The sequence below is a fragment of the Nilaparvata lugens genome, chromosome 2 (assembly GCF_014356525.2).
Source record: "Nilaparvata lugens isolate BPH chromosome 2, ASM1435652v1, whole genome shotgun sequence".
In the NCBI taxonomy this organism is placed as follows: Eukaryota; Metazoa; Arthropoda; class Insecta; order Hemiptera; family Delphacidae; genus Nilaparvata; species Nilaparvata lugens.
This window is the reverse complement of record NC_052505.1, coordinates 76,824,074-76,847,023: the sequence shown is the minus strand read 5'-3', so window position 1 is coordinate 76,847,023 and position 22,950 is coordinate 76,824,074. Positions and strand designations below refer to the sequence as shown.

The 22,950-nt window shown below is 35.4% G+C and overlaps 1 protein-coding gene across 1 annotated transcript; it reads right to left on the bottom strand.

The window, feature by feature from the left end:
* Positions 1–1,707: 1,707 nt before the first annotated feature.
* LOC120349686 (glycine-rich protein 23-like) lies at positions 1,708–22,693 on the bottom strand. Its single transcript, XM_039420195.1, has 2 exons — positions 22,526–22,693; positions 1,708–3,209 (listed from the first exon to the last, which is right to left on the bottom strand). The coding sequence occupies exons 1-2, from the start codon at positions 22,691–22,693 to the stop codon at positions 2,922–2,924; spliced, it is 456 nt and encodes a 151-aa protein (XP_039276129.1). The 3' UTR covers positions 1,708–2,921.
* Positions 22,694–22,950: the final 257 nt, after the last annotated feature.

Here is a 22,950-nt window from a genome sequence, read left to right as displayed (position 1 = left end):
CCAGAACATGGTATGTACTCAACAGTGAGGTCTATGTAGGGAAGCAAAATGATGGGCCCTTCAATGTTTCAAATAGTACAATGGACGTAACAATGCGTCTGACAGTACCAATCCATGGTACAGGTAGAAACTTGACTGTGGACAATTGGTTCACTAGTTTTCCTCTTGCAGACAAATTGTTAGAAAAAAGAGTAACAATGGTAGGGACAGTGAAGAAAAACAAGAAGGAGTTGCCACCAGTTCTTTTTTCTAAAAATCGTCCATTGAAATCTTCAATATTTGCATTTCAAGAAAACAAATCTATAGTTTCATATGTTCCCAAAAAAAAATAAAAATGTTGTATTGTTATCGACCATGCACTTGGAAGATGACACAATTGATGAAACAACAGGAGAAGCATCTAAACCAGAAATAATTACTTTCTATAATTTGACAAAAGGTGGAGTGGATGTGGTAGACAAGTTGTGTGCAACCTACTCAACAGCCAGGAAAACAAACCGCTGGCCTCTCACACTCTTCTTTCGAATTTTAGAGATTGCTGCAATAAATAGCTATATTGTATATCAGGGTAACTTCCCCCAGAGTAGAATTTCCCGTAGAAAATTTCTTCAGAGGTTGGGCCTAGACTTAGTTTCAGAACAACTGAAAATGAGGGCTAGTAATAAGCACTTGCCAAAAGAAATAAGGGGAAGAGCAGCTAAGAGGGCTAAAATGGATCCTCTAAATGTTCCTGCTGATCCACAAGCAGGTCCTTCTGCTACTCCTGGATCAAGGTCCAGATGCACTATATGCCCCAGGAAAAAAGATGTGAAGGTAAAGACCTCATGTTTCAAGTGCAAAAAACAAATGTGTATGAAACATATGAATACTGTTTGTGAATCCTGCTTGGAGCATGAGGTTGAGGTATCAGAGGAATCAGAGTAGTGACATTTTTATGAATATTCAGATTGAAAACATTTATATGTAATTTGTGTAATGATATGTAAGAACAATAGAAAATGCAAGAAGAAGAGGAGTAATACGTTTTATAAAAGAAGAGCTCGTGTACTACGAATTAAAGTACAAATGTATCCATAGTGGTGTTATAAGAAGCAAGTCCAAGGGACTTTTTTGAAAAAAGTACTTTCTGTCGCTTCAAAACTTTTGTCCACCATCTTGGCGTCATACAGATCCAACTTCATTTCGAAGCTTCAGGTTTTGAAATCCAAGTTATTTTTTTCAAATGGTAACGTGGTCATGTGATATATGATTTCAATACAGAATTTCAAAAGAAAATTAATAGTGAATCTCGCACATAAGTATCTGCTCAATCTGTTTCAATGATCCCAACATTTAAATATAGGTACCTACTATAATTTTTTTCTTAAGCACTTTCCATGTTATTCTTAAATCTACTTATTCTTATTTGTTATTCTTTAAGTCTGCAACTATTGCAGGTAAAAATGCCCAACCACGTGTCAATTAGAGATATGCCATGCTGATGAGAAATAACTTGATGTATTTGTAGATATGTAGGCTACACGTTAATGATAATTTAATGATAATATTAGCCCAATTGATCAATGAGTTTCATAATAGCAATCACATTCTCACACTAGGGCCTGGTTGCACAATAGCCGGTTAAATTTTAACCGTGATTAATATCACAAGAGCCAATCATGATTAAAATGTTACCGGCTTTTATGCAACCGGCACTATAAGTAAGAGTTGTAATGTTTTGTGATATCCTGAAATTCTCATTGCAGGTGAAAATGGCTAACCACGTGATGATAATAATTGGTGCTAGCCAAACTAAATATTTTAACAAATATTTAAAAAAAGGATATCTGAAAGTAAGTTGATTCCTTGAAATTTCATTCAATTACAGATATTAAACTTGATACTATCAATTTTTGGTATATCCATAATTACTTGATATCTAGGCCTACTTAAAATTCAATGTCAAATATACATTGACTTTGCTTATATGAACTAGATTTGGGTATATAGATTAATGCAATGAAGATTTGTATTCCTTCAGGTGACTGTGGACTCTGTATCAGGACGGAGAATCTAAGATGTGATTGAGGTTCAAATCTCAGAAAACACAGATCACATCATTCTTCACTTGGGAATAAATAATGTCCCTACCAGGGACCGGCCAGCAACGATTGCACAGCGACTTTTGAAGCTGATTGAAAAAATTCACATTCAGCACAAGAAAGCATTGATTCACATTTCCAGCATCTTGCCGAGGGATGTGAGTGGGTTCAAAAATTGGGGACTTAATGAAGAGGAGCGAATCGATTTTTTGAATGGAAAGGCAATTGTTGCGAACGTCTTGTTCAGAAAAATGTGTGATAGGTAGGATATTTCATGAAAGTATTTGCAATTGATCAAGTGTAAAATTATTATCAAACGAGAATCCAAAGTATAACGATGTAAACCATTCTGGATATGCTGTCAATATTTACAGCAACAGAAGTCTTCCGGGTGGTTCACAACATATATGTAACTTTGTATTTTCTGTTTTAATAATAATAATGTTCATTCATTGGGATTTGGAATGCAATTTCTCATCAATTTCCATCTGTGTTCAAGTATCTCTCTAATTCTATTTCCAACAGTTTTATAAATCTATAATATATTTCATCTTGCATGTAATAAATATGTTCATTCATTCATACTTATATGTTCAGTCTCTTCATTATCGATTGGGTGAATGATAATAATTATTGTGAAGACCAATTTTCTCATCCCCACTCAGGTCACATACAATATAACAGGCAATTATTTCTATTCTACAGATTAGAATACTGTCGATTCATCAATAATGATAGAGTATTCAAGGGTGGCAGTGATGTGATCCGGAACCTCCTCTCAAGAGACGGGCTCCACCTATCTCCACAAGGGATTTGCACTCATATAGGTAACATGGAGCATCACATTCGTAAGTCTATGAACACTTCTCCATCTTTTGTGCATACTGCTCTACCAATTCCCATGCCTCCTCTTCCACCAACCCCCTTGCTTCCTCCTCCAATGACTTTCATGGCTCCTCCAACAACCCCAATGCCTCCTCCCCCACCAACCTCCTTGCTTCCTCCTCCGATGACTTCCATGGCTCCTCCAACAACCCCAATGCCTCCTCCCCCACCATCCTCCTTGCTTCCTCCTCCGATGACTTCCATGGCTCCTCCAACAACCCCAATGCCTCCTCCCCCACCAACCTCCTTAGAAATATGAATCAGATAGGGCCCTTACAATATCGATATTAGTCAATAACAAGCATTGTAGAAAAATCATGTCCAAAAGCCAGCTGTTCAACTTTTGGTCAAATGGGTTTGAGTGCAAAATTAGTCAGAAGCCACCCAAGAAATTGTGGTAATAATAATCTGATGACCTTTATGAGTCTACTTGACTAATAATGATCATTGTGTCATGATAATGACAGCAGATGGTTTAGGATTATGTTATCAGCTGTTTACCACATTCATTCCTTGCTTGGTAAACTGGACATAACCTACAAGTATGACGAAAAATATGTGATCTTAGTTATACAAACAATTTTTTCCAGGTATGTTGATTTTGCGAATGATGCCAATAACCATGAGGACAATGCTTCAGAGGCAAACGAAGAACTTGTTTTAATGATCAATTGTATGAATGATGGCTGGAAACTACCAATTGGATTTTTCCACATTCACGGAGTCAATGGAATCCAAAAATCAAACTTGATTTCAACATCTCTCGTGATGCTACATGATGTGGGAGTTGAAGTTTGTAGTATCACATTTGATGGAGCTTCAAGCAACATTTCAGCTGCTGATGACCTTGGTGTTTCATTCTCAGCAACTGAAAAAACAGACTTTCCTCACCCAATTTCAGGGGCTCCAGTTTTTATTATCCAAGAAACCTCCACATATGGTAAAGCTGGTGAGAAATTCCTTTGGGACTTGCAAAATAATTTATGACTCTGAAAATAAGGCAGTGAAGTGGGAGCTCTTAGAATAAATAGTTTTAATCCAAGAAAAAAGAGGTTTGCACCCTGGAACAGAAATGACCAGGTGCCACATAAACTGGCAATGCGAGAAGATGAAGGTTAAATTAGCAGTTCAAACACTGAGCAAGAGCGTTGCCAAAGCTATCAAGTATCTTCGATCTATTGAATATTCTCAACACTTTGTGGGAAGTGAGGCTACTGAAAAATTTATTGGCATGTTAAATGATGCTTTTGATTTGCTGAATAGCAGAAACTATTTAGCAAAAGGATACAAGAGAGGATTTCATGAGAATTGAAGAAATTATAGAATACATAATGAATTTGAAGTCAACACCCACTGACAACCCTCTGTGCCAACTGGTTTTGTTGGACTGGTGATGAACTTGAAATCAGTCATAGGTATTTATGGGTATTACTGTGAAAAATACCAGACACGGAGGTTCTGATTTCTGCTTACATACAAACTGTGCCAGGATCACTTGGAGGTGTTTTTTAGTGTCATTAGAAGTGGTGGGGGGGGGTCATAATAACAATCCCACATCAAGACAATTAAAAGCAGCATACAAACGCCTGCTCGCACACAGCAGTCACGGGAGCAGCAAACAGCAATTGTGTTGAGGACATCCCTATTATCATTTTGACAGTAAGCTCCAACATCACCTCAAAAAATAAAAATCTAATAGAAGTCGTCAGCAGCTTCTTTAAATCTCAGAATGGACATCTCGACCACAGCTACTTTTTGACTTCTAGCGCAGATACTCAGCAACTATCTGAGTATGTGAATGACATAGTGGTGGTGTATGTAGCAGGATTTGTTGTAAACAAATTGAAAAAAATCTATAGTGTGAAATTTGTTCAGCAGCTATTGCTGACTATCTGGCAGACTAATAGGGGAGACTGGGGCTAGTGTGGACACGGGGCTGGTGTAGACAAGTCAGCTGTTCCCATCTATACTGATACAATCTCGGGAAATTAATTTTTCTTAGGTTGGCAACATGACTTCTAACCGCATGTGTAAGTTTGGAGTCGATCGCATTTGAGGTTAAGTCGGAATAAAATTACAACGTTTTTTGGCGCTTCAACTGTAAAATCTCGTCATCTTTTAAGGTAATAAATCATTCAATTATTATATGTTTGGAAAGTTTCTTTGTATTTAATTCAAATATTAGTTATATAATCTTGATTACTCAGGAATAAAGCCTCCGATTTCAATTAATTTTCATAAGTCAAATCTATTTCTTCTTAAAATGGTCTATGGGGGCTAGAGTGGACATTGCACATAGGGGCTGTTGTGGACATTGTCTACATTAGCCCCACACTACACACATAATGATTTATCACATTTACTCAATTATTAAGTAATTATAATGTGTTAAAGAGTTATTTAATTATATATTTAGATTATTTTTCAAGAATATAAATACGCCTAATGGCTGCAGTTTCTTAGGCTATGCCTCAAACATAATTATTATATCAACATTAGTTAGATTGACTAGCTTTGGTTATGGGTGACTTTAGGGATATTGGTGTTAATGTTTGTGCTGGAACAATGTTCAAGACATATGGAATTGCAACCAGCCTGATTATTATTCATAATCATCCATTTGAGAATTTAATTAATAAGAATATTTTTAAGGTTAGCCCAATGATTTAATTGCTTGGTACTAAAAAAACTGTCATTTTTGTTTGTTTCAGATGGTACGAACTTATGAGAGGAAAACTTCCCGTGCTGACATTTCTGAAGAGAATGTGAAGAAAGCAATACATGAGGTGATGAAGGAGAAGAAGACCATACGAGCAACTGCAGCTAAATTTGGACTCACAAAATCTATGCTCTTCAAGTGACTCAAAGCTCTAAAAGCAGGTGAGGGCAATGATTCAGAGACTGACAACACACCAGAGAAAGATGTTGCATCAAATCTCAAAGTGAAAGGTAAGCATAAATACCATGTTCACCAAGTGTTTTCTGATGATCAAGAAAAGATGCTGCAAGAATATCTAACCAAAGCTTCATCAATGCACTATGGTTTGACTTATTTACAAGCACGAAAACTTGCATATGAATATGCAAAAAAACTGAAAGTAAAATACCCTGAAAGTTGGGATAGCAATGAGTGTGCAGGTATTGACTGGATTCAGAGTTACATGAAACGCCACCCTAATCTGAGTCTCCGTAAACCTGAAAATACCAGCCTTGCACGTGCAAGTGCATTCAACAAGACAAGTATTGAAGAATTCTTTGGAAACTTCTGTGCAGTAATGGATAAATATAATTTTTCACCAGATAGAATTTTAAATTTGGATGAGACTGGTGTCACAACTGTACTTCCAAGCCCCAAGGTGATAGCAGAAACTGGTAAGAAACAAGTTGGCCAAATAGTAGCAAGAAAGAGAGGGGAACTAGTCACAGTCTGTGCCATAATTATTGCAAATGGCAATAGTTTAGCCCCAGTTTTTATTTTCCCAAGACTTCGTTACAAGAGTCATTACCTTGCTGGAGCTCCTACTGGAAGCCTAGGATTTCCATCCAATACAGGTTGGATGACTGCTGAACACTTCTTGAAAGTTCTACAGCACATAAAAGAGCAAACAAACTGTACAAAAGAGAGGCCATACCTTTTGCTGTTGGACAACCACACTAGTCATATTACTTTGGAAGCTGTATCTTTTGCCAAGGACAGTGGCATTGTACTTTTAACATTTCCACCTCATTGCTCACACCGGCTTCAACCATTGGACATTGGTGTGTTTGGTCCTTTCAAAGCCGCTCTGAGGGTAGCTTTCAATAATCTAACTCGCACACTGTCTTCAAAAAACACAGGGATAAGAGTGGAACACATTGCTAGTCTTGTAGGTAAAGCTTATCTCAATTCATTCACGCCAAAAATATTGTGTCTTCTTTTTCAAATCCTGGAATTTGGCCTGTGAATAGACTTGCATTCTGTGATGAAGATTTTCTGTGCAGCTACGTTACTGACAGGCCACCACCATCTGATAACACAACAAATGATGTTCCCATGATTCCACAAACTAATCAGACTTAAAAGGAAATCCTCACAATTGCACCAACTCCTCAAACTTCGAATGAGACTTCCATGCTTGCACCGACTTCTCCATCTTCATCCTCCATCATTGAGATCACTCCTTCAAAGACTCCATCTTCATCAATCATCAAATCTACGAATTCAAGGCAAGATGTTAACATCACACCTGAAAATGTTCTGCCTTTTCCTAAAGCTGGACCCAGGAAAATTTCTTCAAGTGGGAGGGAAAGAGGAAAATCTCGAGTTTTCACCGAAACTCCAGAAAAGAAACGTTTGGAAGATATAGAAGAAAAGAAGAAAAGGAAATTGGTTGAGAAGGAAGAAAAATTGAAGAGAAAAGTAGAGAGACAGACAAGTAAACGTCTCAGATTCTCTTCAAAAAAAGATTCAAGCTTCGAAAGTGAAGAGTCCGAAATAGAAATGGATCTAGAATCAGAGAATGGAGCCTTCAAAGACAGTGACAGTGATAGTGATCTTCCTGAGCCTGAACTTCTGGATAGGCCTAATTGCAATTTGAAACAGGGAGATTTTGTAATTGTGAAATTTGAAAGCTTCAAAGGAAGTCTTGTTTACTATGTTGGACAATTGCAGAGTAGAATTTCAGATAATGAATATGAAGTGAAATACCTCAGGAAAAAGCAGAAGAAATTCATATTTCCAGATGTGACAGATGCATCAACAGTTGACATTGGAGATATTTGCTTCAAGCTTCTAAAACCAGTGGAAAAAAGAGGAACAAAGAGGACAGCCAATTATTTTAGTTTTGAAGTAAACTTCAAAAATTATTATATCAAATAATCTAAAGGCTTAGCAATTTCAACTTATTATTCCATTTTTAATCTTATAAATGACTCACAGATTTCTTAAATAATGTGTTATTAATAAAATTATTGTAAAAAGTAGATTTTTTTATTTTGTCCACTCCAGCCCCACTCGAAAATATTGATTGTCTACTCTAGACAAACATGTGCAAAAATTAATGTAGAATTATTTTAAAATTAGATTTCCATCCCCAGAACATTAATTTTTGCACATGTTCTGAGTACATGTTCTTTATATAGGTAAATAGAATACCTATGCAAAGTATGTGAATTTCGTCGATAATAACGGGTTTCCAAGTTTTTATAGCAAAATGAAAAAAAGTGTCCACACTAGCCCCAGTCTCCCCTAGCAATGAAGCAATATGGCTCAGGCTCAAGCAAACAGAGCCTAGTACAGCCGTCAAAGGATGCAATCCACGTTTGTAGTGTTACGGAATCAGAAATAAAATAGGAGATTTGAACAATCAATCTAATATTATTATGCTCCGGTTGGTGGTGAGTGTGATGAAGGGAGTAAAAAGAGACATGTTTGATTCTCCAATAGAATCTATCCACCTCCATAATTTGATCGAGACAATAGTGTACTAGTACTGTAGAGTAAGACTGCATCACCTAAGTAGGTCGATCATCAATAAAGACAATTGTAGTCAGAAGTCGTCTGACAAAAACTATTCTATTCAAGAACCAGTGAATTTTGTCTTTTATCTCTTGTTTGTTTGTTGATTAAGTACCGAGATTAACACAGTCTACTGCCCTTTGAGCTTATAAGGAAAAGTCAGATTTTCTATCCACAACTGATTTATTTGTATGCCTGATGCCTTCCTCTAAAATTTCAACATGCTTTTCTATTGACATCAATTCTATGGATCGACTTCTTTCTTTATTCATATTACTTGAAAAACTCTCAAGAAACCAATTTTTTCTTTCTATTTTTACAAGAAAGCACTGAATGGGAGAGAAAAACTAAGGATAGGCTACACGTTGTATTATTTCTCTCTCAAATCTAGATATTTTGAAAGTGCGAGATGATGTTATGATTTCACTCTCTGATTCAACACTTTCGCTGTTCATACAATTTGCTGATCCACATCTCTGATTATAATTCATTCTTATAATTATTTTCAAGGTCAAATTCGTGTTCATGGAAGAGTGAATATTTGGAATATTTTTTTCTGACATATCTGATTGTGACTAACACCTTCTAAATTAGAACCTGAATCAGTGACTTTACTACTTGTTAATCCATTCCTTGTTAGAACGCCTTCTAAAAATCTTGTGCAAAATTCCTGTGTCCTATCTGTAAAATATGTTCTCTTTCGTCTAGCATTTTCTGAAAACTTTCTGCCATCTAAAGGACACACTTTAATACCATAGCCTTCTTTTTCAGAAATTCTATGCATCCTTGTTAAAATCCGATTAGCATGATTTGGGTTGTAAAAATATTCAAGGTGAAATTATTATGTTTTCAAAATCCACGAATAAATTTCCAACATCCAAAATAACTAATAAGTTAATAAAAAATTAATTGCATACGAGAAAATTTGGTGGTGTTATCTCTGACCTAAATCAAAATGTCAAATCAATTCTTTTTCCCATGATATAGCAAAATTAATAATACATTTTATTATATATATGATGTTAATTTTCAGAAAGTTTGATAATTTTCGCAATAGCAGAATTCTGAATAGTTTTAAATGATTAATAAATTGCTATATGGAATTGCCACATGCTAATGGTGAAAACTTATCAACAGTACAAACCAGGTAAGTGCATTTCTATGGCATAAATTTTTCACCCTAATTGAAACACTTCATATTTTTATTCTGAAAAACTTGTTTCCCCATCCAAAACAGTGTTCAAATGTTATTTTTCCTCCACCTACTGTCTAAAGTACTTACTTTACTCCCTGAAACCTAATACTAAAGTGTCACTTTTTCGCTCTCGGTAGTAAAAAACAGAAAAAAACTCCCTAGGGAGTAAAAGTGACTCCATTTAAATAACATTGGGAGCATCTCTATTTTGAAACTTACATTGTAATAGGTTAGAAGGTCTAAGCTCAGATGAGAAAGCATAATAGAGGTGTCTGTCATTGAGTCAACTGAATTCAATACCACAACCAGAAATTTGATTAACTCATGAAATATATGTTTGTATGATAATTATTATATTCTTAATATTAGTAGACAAAAAAAATTTATACAATTTTTAAAATATTTTATTCTATTCAAAATACCAGCCAACAAATATTTTTGATCTGCAATTCAAATCTGAGCCGCGTGATCTGGAGTCAGCCATTTTTGGTAGCTGCTCAGCTGATATAATTGTTACAACTTTTGCCGATAGATAGCGCAATCGGCAGTGCCAACCAGACGACCGGTTTTTAGGTTTTAGATTTAGGTTATGTTGTTAGGAATCATTGTCACCAATACGTATGTTATTAGAACGATTTTATTTGCAGTTTCTATAAAAAAATGTGGATGGAGGAAAAATGTTGTGTACATCACGAGCGAAAAATACTTTTTCTCCCTCAGGAAAATTGCTGCCCTTGGCTTTGCCTCGGGCTTCAAACTTTTTCCCACAGGGAGAAAAAGTCGTACTTTTCACTCTAGATATACAAATAACTATTGTATATATGAGCTTCCTAAAGGCACACCGTTCTAACCATCATTCTAATTAATCGCTGACTCTAATTAATATAGATCTATTGAATCTCTTGATCTAATTTCTTCCAATAAATTTCTTGTTTATTCAAACCAATGTTTATTCTCTTGGTTCATTCATGTCCATATTTTCTATCAGATAATGTTTCCATGATCATAATAGATGAAATCTTTCAAGTCAAAACCCCATGTAACTTTTGAAATGTGAAAATTGAAATTAATTGAAGGTCCTCATCAGTAATTAATAACCCAATCACCCCCTAAACTCTACTAGTAAATCAGAAAATTAGTCCTTTGTTTACAATCTCATTCATTGATATTTTTGATAGTTTCTACTTCTGTCCCTTTTTAGGACATGTTTTTTCTCATGATATATAATAATAATTGCCATATGGAATTGCCACATGTTAATGGTGAAAAGTGTATTTATCAATGGTATATACCGGGTAAGTGCACTATAGCCATTAGCATGTGGTCATTTCTATGGCATATTTGGAATTAAGCTCGATAGCCTGCAAATAGAGTATTCAGCTGTTTCAAATTTGAAGTATTTAATTATTGAAATAGTTTGTTGAAAATAAATAATTTTTTATTCATATGGAATTGCCACTTGTTAATGGTGACATACCGGGTAAGTGCACTATAGCCATTAGCATGTGGTCATTTCAATTTGTTTTTAAAATATCCCACATAACATATACGTCTTGATAATTATTTAAGACTGATATAATAAGAATCAAAAAGCTCTCCATTCATGTCTCCACTGAACTACACCTTCAATAACTTCACCTTAATAGTTTTCAATATTACTCTGATTAAATCACTTCATGTTTTTCTGCCCCACAGGGGGGCAATTGAATAATTTTTGTTTCTTTTTCTATTGATTTCGATGGAGATGTAAAGGCTTTTATCTTCTCTTTCCCTCATTTTCCTAATTTTACTTTCAATTCTTTTTTTCAATTCTTATCTCCTATTTTTTCAATTCTTATCTCCTATTTTTTCAATTCCGAATTTTTGGTTCATCCACTAATTCGTTAAAATTATTTTCAATAGTTTTGTTTGATGGATGAGGTAATTTAAAAAAAAAATCAAATTTATTCATGATCCAGAGAATCCAGGAATGCTATGAATTCAGCTCACATATACATGATAAAATTTGATAAAAAAATTAATATAGACCATCAATACAATTGAAAATTACAGTGATTTTCATATATTTTGAGGGAAATTCTTACCAATGTCATTTAAAAATTGAAAGGTATAGGATTCACTGTTAAAGCCTGTGTGAGCGATATGGGAGGAGGTAATATAGGTTTATGGAAACAATTGGGCATAACTACTGAAAATGCGTACTTTACGGTCCAAGAAGATAAAGTTAATAGGATATATTTTATCGCTGATGCTCCACACGTATTAAAATTGATAAGAAATTAGTTCTTAGAAACTGGTTTCGAGCTATCAAACCGGTCTATCATTATCAAAAATCCGGTAGCTGCGATAATAAGAATGGATGAAGAGAATGATTTGCGAATTTGCTACAAGCTGACAGAGGAGCACTTGAGTGTCCAGAGAATTGAGCGTCAAAATGTGAGGAAAGCCAACCAGTTGGTGTCTCACACGACAGCAGCTGCTCTGAATCATTACCTGAAGGGTGATGGGGTAGCCCAAAACACAGGGAGAGTTTATTGATTTGATAATCAGTTGGTTTGATACAATGTACTCTTATTGTCCCAGCCAGTTTGGAGAGTCCTTCATAAGAGCTTAAGGACAAGATCTTGAAAAACAAAATGACATCCTTGATAAAGTTGAAAAGTTGATGAGGAGCATGCGATGCTGTGGCAAAAAGACGATGCAGCTTTTTCAAAAGGGTTGTGTAATAACAACTAGGTCTCTACGACAAATTTTCACGGGACTGCAAGAAACATACAACACTAAATATATGTACTTACTCACAGATTGAATTAGGCTTGTCTTGAGAATCTGTTTTCGAATAAGAACGCTTGGTAGTTTGAATGACCTTCCTTCCCCTTTAGATGCAATCTATAGGCTTCGGATGATTATTTTAGGAAAAACACAAGGTGTACTCCAATGTGGTACGAATACAAACATTCAAGGCAATGCCACTGAAACAATTGTCAGCAAAGTATTAAGAGTGACTGGAATCGAAGTGAATGGGAAAAATCCAGATGATTATAGTCAAGATGCTGGAAACGAAGAGCAGGGACTTGAAATAAGTTTCTCTAATGATTGTGATGAACCAGAAGACGAATCCAACCAAGATGCAATCTCTTATTTATCGGAATGGATAGCAAAAAAATTAAATTTAAGTACCCTACATGGAAGGAAAAGCTGATAAGGAAGATGAGAACTCTGGAACCGGTAACAGCCCATGGATATCACATTTATCATATAGAGGACTCACTCATCCATCGACTACTTGGCTAACACAAGCCAAGATTTGAATGATGATTTCAATTCTTTTCATGGAACACAAATATACAAAGCAGCAGATTAATATTTTTTATATTAATAAGTTTATTTCATTAACCTTCTAGTTGTGACCCTCAATTTCTCTAGTGTTTGTAATGAGCCTGGGTCCTGAGGACCCACTTTTTCTATCATAATTATATTATGAGAATGTTATTTTTATTTCCAATGTGTCCATGTGATACTTAATTTTCATGGCAAATAACACTTATGTAAAGCAAGAATAGATCTTAATTATTGTTGAATCTCACGTACTGATTTCAAACTTCGGCATTTTGATTTTGGCGCTGTTTCTCCATTTTTCATTGTCAGTTGGCATTAGGCCGTCCAGTGCGAGTCGTGTTAACGATAGAAGTGGAATTTGAAATGTTTACAAAGATGGCCGACTTTTACTCTGAACTTGGAATGCTGACAGCGCTCCACTGGGCGTTTTGTGAACTATGAGACATAATGATCATTATTATAACTTATTATAAAAAAATTAAATTCATTAATTGAATATTATCAAAAAGTTGAATTCTTAATTTTAAAATTCATAAAATTGATTTTTCCCTATCCGAATTTAATATCTAACAATTTTATATCATAATATTTTATAATACCATTTATTTTATATTTATATATTATATAAATAGGAATTAAAACTGCTATAATTATTATATTATCAATTAATTTAATATTATTATTATATTTTATTATCTATCATATCTTATTACATTATTTAAGTGAATTGTTTTAAGTTACCGTAAAATGGGGTGAATAGGAACGGTGGGGTGAATAGGAACAAAACTTCACGATATTTTCAATAATTTGTCATAGCAGGACAAAACTAAACAGCATCGGGGAAATTTCGTCTTGCTTTCGAGCACTACTTGTAGATACAGGTAAAAATCAGTTTGGTCTGTTGGCAGCGCTGCAGATTCTTGTTCTGATGTGGGAAGCCATTGCTGAATGAACCGTGAATTTTGAATCTTTCTAAACTTTCCGTGTAAGTACAATAACAAGTACTGTAAACCAACAGTTTTGTTATTATTTTGAACAATAACTTAATATTAGAAGGTAGATATAAGTTAAAACTGTTAATTTCCATTATTTCCTGTTGTAAAATAATATCGTTTCCATGACAACAGGAATTTTTAATCAGTGGGGTGAATGGAAACAAATATTTTTGTTTTCCTATTCACCCCTTATCATAATAATTGAAGCAAACGCTTGAAAATTTGAGTAGATACTTATTTATAATCATAAAAATTGCTGTGTATGGCCCATTAATGCAATCTAGTACTCTAGTTTTGTATAAATACAATTGAAAACATCAAGCTGTAGCCTTGATGTTTGTATATAGGGTACCGTACCCTTGTTTTTCTTTTTTTAACCTGAAAATTGAGTAGTTTGGTTGGCTTAAGTTTATTTAATTTCTATTTAGTACAGTGTAAATATAATAATAATCTTTAATTGATAATGATCTCTAAAATACTCTATAAGTTGAGTGAAAATTTATTACTTGATAATTCAATATAATCCATGTTATGTAGAGAACTGAATCCTGGCAGACAACCTTCTTAGTTATGTCAAAATTATATGGCTTAGTTTTTTTATTATCTTCTTAATTTTTCTTTCTTACATTATTTGTAAGGTACCTATTTCTGTTTCTCTGGCATGTACTTTATATCTTCAGTATTCTTTAATAAGGTAAAGGTCTATTTCATTCATTCATTCAGTTTACATAAATATATAATATGGCCCTAACCTATGGTATTTTTTTTCTCAGGATGCCGAGGAAATATCAGAGCTTGGAAAAGCACAAGACACACTCGCCGCAGTCGATTGAAAATGCACTGCAACTGGTAAGCGATGGGATGTCTCTGAGGCTGGCAGCAAAAACTACAGGTATAAGTTTAAGTGTACTGTTTCGACATAGTAAAAACGGCAACACAATGAAGCGAAAGGGTGGTCAAACTGCCTTATCCAGCGAAGAAGAGAAGCTACTTGTGAATAGGCTCAAAGTGTGCAGTGAGTGGGGATATCCAGTAGATTCGACAACTCTAAGACTGTTAATTAAGGATTACCTTGATCGAAGGGGTAAGACTGTGAAGAAATTCAAGGACAATCTCCCTGGCAGAGACTTTGTTTATTAATTTCTAGGACGCCATAAAGCTGACCTGTCACTGAGAATGTGCCAGAACATCAAGAGATCTCGAGCAGAAATATCTGAAGACGTCATCAATGATTACTTCAACAACCTTGAAAATGAGCTGAAAGATGTACCTGCATCAAATATTATAAACTATGATGAAACCAACCTTTCTGACGACCCGGGTCGCAAAAAGGTTATAACTCGGAGAGGTCATAAATACCCGGAAAGAGTCATGAATTCCACAAAATCCTCCATCTCAGTTATGTTTTCAGCAAGTGGTGATGGTACCATATTGCCTCCGTATGTAGTGTACAAGGCATTACATTTGTATGAGAGCTGGAGGGAAGGAGGCCCAGCCAATTCAAGATACAATCAAACCAAAAGTGGATGGTTTGATTCATTCACTTTTTCAGATTGGGTTGAAACTATAGCTATCCCTCATCTCAGACGCCTTGATGGAGTGAAATATCTTATTGGTGACAACTTGTCTTCCCACTTGTCCCTTAACATCATAGAGAAATGTGAAAATTTCAACATCAAGTTCATTTTCCTACCAAAAAACTCAACTCACATTACTCAGCCACTGGATGTAGCTTTTTTCGTCCTCTAAAGATGTCATGGCGGACCATCCTTGAGGACTGGAAAAATGGGCCTGGTAGATATGAAGCAACCATCCCAAAAGACAAGTTCCCCTCTTTATTGAAGAAGCTGTTAGACACCTGCAAGTCTGATAATGTGATATCGGGTTTTAAAAAAACTGGAATCATCCCTCTAGATCGGAAAAAACTTCTTGATAGGCTACCAAAGACATCCTTCACTGACCAGTCAACATGCACCAGTACCAACACCAACACTCCTGAATCAAGTGTCAAAGAGATTGATGATTGCTTCAAAGAACTGTTGAAAAACCTGAGAGGAACTGATGCACCAACTACTAGGAAAAAAAGGGTCAAGATTCCAGTTCAAGCTGGAAAAAGTGTCACTGCTACAGATTTTGAAGAACCTTCAGTCGAGCCAAGTACCAGTACCGGTACCTCTACAACTGATGCTACTGAAACTTCAAAAAAGAAGAAAACATCAGCCTCTTCCTCCGATGATGATTCCTCTGACTACTCTCTGCAAGATACTGACAATGATGACTTCTCCATGTCCGACTCAGATGATGATAATGAACCTAGCGCTGATACCTCAATCCCTCAAATATCATTGCTACCAGATGATTTTGTAGTTGTAAAAGTGTTTGGCAAAACCAAAATTAAGTGTAGGTTGTATGTGTGTAAAGTCAAGGACTTTGAAGAAGGTGGCTACATTTGTCAATTTTTCAATAAAGTTCTGTTTACAAAGAAATTTTCTCCTACAGATGAAGAATCTTTTGTACAAAAGGTAGATGTTGTTCGCAAGCTTCGTCCACCACTAACATCATCAAACTCAGGATACAGTAACATGGTTTCTTTCCAAGACGACTTGGATAATCTGTCAATTTATTAACCCTTAACTACCTACCCAGTTAATTAGAAATTAATTAGCTGTATCGTGATATTTTTTATCTTGATATGTAGACAAAGCTTGCAAAGAACATCTATCTTTTCTTCGATTAAATTTTATGTATTAAATGTTATAAAAGCCCACAGTTTCTTTTTATTATATTTCCATCCACCAAACACATTTATAAATCAAAACAAAGCTGAAAAACAAGGTCTGTTCCTATTCATCCCGCTGTGAGGGGTGAATAGGAACACCATAATTTTATTTTTTTATATTTTTTTGATAACTTATATCTATGAAATTCATACTGTTTTTCAAAGAACAAGGTAGGACCGGAAATATGAGTATAGTTTTGATAATTTATTATTGAATTTAGTACTTATTCATAGCTCCAAAGTTCAAAACTGTTCCTATTCACCCCATTTTACAAGTTATTCTCTTTTCAATCTGCTGCACTCTAGCACTAGCGGTTCTTCAACAACAGCTGGTCAACAACTTGCTGGTCCGACCACCTATCAATTGAATGGTCAGTTTGCTTGCGATTTCGTAAAAATTATTCATTTATTAAATTGTTTTTTTTTTTAAACATCTATTATAGTGAGAATTTATACAAATCATACAGTTAAAGCGAGTTTATAACATTCTAATTAGAACAAACTAGCAATACAAACTGTTGTATTGATCTCAAAGATCCGCAAATTGTTATAATTAAACAGAGTTGATGAAAATTATTATGGAAACAGCTTAATATCTCCTCTACAAGATTTTATTCTTTCATTACAGATACGAAGCACAAAACCTTCCTACCTTCCCTACCTGTGGTCACCATACCAAAAGTTATAGATGTAGCATCCTGACAATGAAGCAGTGTTTGGATTTCCACACCAACTTCTATGAAAATAAAGACAGACTAAAATAATTTCATTTTGCAGTACATAAAATCAAAACCAGTAGTGAGAAGAAGACCTAAAAATAATGACAACAATCAAAGATCTTTCAGTACAACTTTTTTTGTGAGGAAAAACAACGACAATGATTTGATTCCTGTATGTCAAAAAGCATTTCTTCAAATTCTTCAAATTAAAAGAACAAGAGTTGAATCTGTTTCAAAGAACTTTTTGAACAAAGGATACTTACCTGAAGAGACCAGAGGAGGAGATCATGTATCGACAAAATTCAATGAGAAGAAGCAAGCAATCATTCAGTTTATCTCTTCTTTGACTTGCAGTGACGTGCATTATTGCCGATCAAAGAGTGGATGTAAATATTTACCTGGTGAGCTCAACATAGCAGAATTGCACAGGATGTATAATAGAAAAGTTGAGGAAAATTTAAAAGCAAAAGAATGTTACTTTAGGTTTGTTTTTAATCGAAATTTTAACATTGGCTTTGGCAGCCCACGGTTGGACATGTGTTCAACCTGCATTGAACTAAAGGAAAGAATGAAACTTGAGAAAGATCCTCAGAAAAAACAAGAACTCATTCAAAGAACAATACACAAGAAGAGAGCCAAAGCATTTTTTGACCTTCTAAAACAAGATGACCCAGAAGCAATGAATATATCATTTGACTGTCAAAAAAATTTGCCACTGCCAAAAGTCCCTGACCAGGAAGCCTATTACAGACGGCAGATTTATCTTTATAATCTAACTGCAGTAAAAGGTACATCAAAAGATCAACTAACAAAAAAAAACTGCACCAGCTACTTATGCACAGAAGACCAACACAAGAAGGGGTTGAGTGAGATTTCTTCATGTATCTTTCACTTATTGAACAACACTGATTTCAACAATAAAACAAAATTACGGCTCTTCGCTGACGGATGTGGGGGACAGAATAAAAATCAAATTCTCCTTGCCATGTGCTCCAAATGGCTTTTGGACACCACATCAACTATCGAAACCATTGAAATCATTTTTCCAATTCGGGGCCATTCATTCATGCCACCAGACAGGGTATTTGGACACTGTGAGAAAAAAATTAAAGCGTTGCAGCAAGTAGAAAACCCAGACAAATATGTGGAGATTGTATCAAGTTTTTCAACTGTAGTGAATGTGGGAACAGATTGTCACATCCATGACTGGAGGGAGGAAGCCTACAGAGTTTTCAAGTCTGTGAATAGCTGGCACTTCAAGTTCGCACCAACTAAAAGATTTTTCCTGAAGAGATCAGTGAGAAATAAAAGCCAGGTTGTAGTGAAGGGGGAGCACTTCTATTATCATGAGTCGTGCCAATACAAATTCCTGACAAAATCGAAATTAACAATAGCTGACATTAAGCCTAAGTTGATTTCTCCTGGAAAGGTTGGCTTGGTGAAAAAAGTGAAACTAACCGACGTTCAAAGACTTCTTGCAATTCACTACGGACCCAACTGGATTCAAAACATGAGTTTGAATTTCTACAAAAATCTTCTCGAAAAGTATGGTGACCAAGAACCAGAGTGTGAGGAGACTGTAGAATCACCTGAGACTATTGTTTAGAAGAAAATCAACTGTAGAAGAACTCAACTACCTACTCACTTTTCAATGACTTTTTTCCATTTCCAATAAAAAAGTTACCTTTTTATTCCTGTGTACATCATTATTTCCTCAAATCCTAAGTAGTATTATGGTAAAGGCAACGCTAACATGATGGTTTAACAATGCTAAAATTTAATATATTATGTTAAAATAGGCAATGCTAGATTTAAATGCCCAATATTCATTAACATCTTGAGCCATAAAATAGAAAGTTGGAAGCAAAATCAGCAATATCCAAAACTGAGAAGCAAAACCTGCAAAGTCACAACTAAAAACTGCTGTAACTACTCAACAAATGAATTTGAAGCCTTAATACTTTGGGAAAATTCATCATTAATATATTCGAATTCATAGAAAAAATTTCATCCCTGTATATTTGGTTTCACCACCTCAACTTTTCTTTTTGCTCTCCTGTAAAATTTCACAAAGTGGATTTTGCAGCTTTTGCTTTTAGGCCCCACAATTGTTACCCTACGAAAATCATAACATACGGCAACGCTAACAATTTGGTGCTTCAACTAAGATTACAATCAAACTAAGAAAACTATGGATATTCATAAAATTTATAGTAGGCAGACACTAACCTCAACTTCTTAGCAATATTTCTTTTCCACTTTTCAGGACGACGCTGCCTTTTCCTTGCTTTACTGGGTGACACAGGTGAAATACCATTTTCTTCATCAGGTTCCATTACACTTTAAGTTTATTGAAATAACTTAATAATATGAATATTAATAAATTCGTGAGCAGTTACTGTATTCACTACAAACCAATCCTCATTGGAAGTCAACAACATACAGCCCATCACAACTAAAAGCGGCCATGTTGGTCACATGACAAAATCAAGAACTCTGATTGGTGGAATTGGATTTTGTTGGTTATGCTTCTCAGACGTCAAACTTTGAACTTGGATATTGCAGACTTTGCAAACAAGGCTATATTTCATATATTAAAATAAAATATTTCCGAGCAGTTTTTGCCTTCAAGAGTTACATATTCTAAAACTAGACACAGAACAGCTCACAGTGGTACCAATAATTCAATTCCGGAAAAAAGTGGATTTTGCAGCTTTTGCTTTTAGCCCCCACAAGTATGATATGACAGTAGGTTTCATCATGGGAATCCTACTCCAATTTGAAAAATGCAGTGACTACAGTTACGGTAACCGTAACTCCATTCGGGTTCCGGTAAAGTTATACGTCATGGATCCAATTCGCTTTCTGGTAAAGTCATGACCGTCACGGATCTATTTTGCTTTTGCATGCACGGCTGACTATTTACACATGTGGTTGATGTGAGTGGTTTTTGGTCACATGGTTATGGTTATGATTTCTAACTATCAATCATGAAGTTTACATCCTTTAAAGATTTAAAAAAGTTTATTAGTGAAAAAGAAAAGAAAGATTTTATTCAATGTTTTATAAATGATTCAAGAACAATAGAAAATGCAAGAAGAAGAGGAGTAATACGTTTTATAAAAGAAGAGCTCGTGTACTACGAATTAAAGTACAAATGTATCCATAGTGGTGTTATAAGAAGCAAGTCCAAGGGACTTTTTTGAAAAAAGTACTTTCTGTCGCTTCAAAACTTTTGTCCACCATCTTGGCGTCATACAGATCCAACTTCATTTCGAAGCTTCAGGTTTTGAAATCCAAGTTATTTTTTTCAAATGGTAACGTGGTCATGTGATATATGATTTCGATACAGAATTTCAAAAGAAAATTAATAGTGAATCTCGCACATAAGTATCTGCTCAATCTGTTTCAATGATCCCAACATTTAAATATAGGTACCTACTATAATTTTTTTTCTTAAGCACTTTCCATGTTATTCTTAAATCTATTTATTCTTATTTGTTTTTCTTTAAGTCTGCAACTATTGCAGGTAAAAATGCCCAACCACGTGTCAATTAGAGATATGCCATGCTGATGAGAAATAACTTGATGTATTTGTAGATATGTAGGCTACACGTTAATGATAATATTAGCCCAATTGATCAATGAGTTTCATAATAGCAATCACATTCTCACACTAGGGCCTGGTTGCACAATAGCCGGTTAAATTTTAACCGTGATTAATATCACAAGAGCCAATCAGAGAATGTCTCTTTGATAAGACGGTTTCTCTGATTGGTTTTCCTGGAATTCATCATGATTAAAATGTGACCGGCTTTTATGCAACCGGCACTATAAGTAAGAGTTGTAATGTTTTGTGATATCCTGAAATTCTCATTGCAGGTGAAAATGGCTAACCACGTGATGATAATAATTGGTGCTAGCCAAACTAAATATTTTAACAAATATTTAAAAAAAGGATATCTGAAAGTAAGTTGATTCCTTGAAATTTCATTCAATTACAGATATTAAACTTGATACTATCAATTTTTGGTATATCCATAATTACTTGATATTTAGGCCTACTTAAAATTCAATGTCAAATATACATTGACTTTGTTTATATGAACTAGATTTGGGTATATAGATTAATGCAATGAAGATTTGTATTCCTTCAGGTGACTGTGGACTCTGTATCAGGACGGAGAATCTAAGATGTGATTGAGGTTCAAATCTCAGAGAACACAGATCACATCATTCTTCACTTGGGAACAAATAATGTCCCTACCAGGGACCGGCCAGCAACAATTGCACAGCGACTTTTGAAGCTGATTGAGAAAATTCACATTCAGCACAAGAAAGCATTGATTCACATTTCCAGCATCTTGCCGAGGGATGTGAGTGGGTTCAAAAATTGGGGACGTAATGGAGAGGAGTGAATCGATTTTTTGAATGGAAAGGCAATTGTTGCGAACGTCTTGTTCAGACAAATGTGTGATAGGTAGGATATTTCATGAATGTATTTGCAATTGATCAAGTGTATAATTATTATCAAACGAGAATCCGAAGTATAACGATGTAAACCATTCTGGATATGCTGTCAATATTTACAGTACAGAAGTCTTCCGGGTGGTTCACAACATTTATATGTAACTTTGTATTTTCTGTTTTAATAATAATTATGTTCATTCATTAGGATTTGGAATGCAATTTCTCATCAATTTCCATCTGTGTTCAAGTATCTCTCTAATTCTATTTCCAACAGTTTTATAAATCTATAATATATTTCATCTTGCATGTAATAAATATGTTCATTCATTCATACTTATATGTTCAGTCTCTTCATTATCGATTGGGTGAATGATAATAATTATTGTGAAGACCAAGGCAGTGATGTGATCCGGAACCTCCTCTCAAGAGACGGGCTCCACCTATCTCCACAAGGGATTTGCACTCTGATAGGTAACATGGAGCATCACATTCGTAAGTCTATGAACACTTCTCCATCTTTTGTGCATACTGCTCTACCAATTCCCATGCCTCCTCTCCCACCAACCTCCTTGCTTCCTCCTCCGATGACTTCCATGGCTCCTCCAACAACCCCAATGCCTCCTCCCCCACCAACCTCCTTGCTTCCTCCTCTGATGACTTCCATGGCTCCTCCAACAACCCCAATGCCTCCTCCCTCACCAACCTCCTTGCTTCCTCCTCCGATTACTTCCATGGCTCCTCCAACAACCCCAATGCCTCCTCCCCCACCAACCTCCTAGCTTCCTCCTCCGATGACTTCCATGGCTCCTCCAACAACCCCAATGCCTCCTCCCCCACCAACCTCCTTGCTTCCTCCTCTGATGACTTCCATGGCTCCTCCAACAACCCCAATGCCTCCTCCCCCACCAACCTCCTTGCTTCCTCCTCTGATGACTTCCATGGCTCCTCCAATAACCCCAATGTTTCCTCTACCACCAACCTCCATTTCTT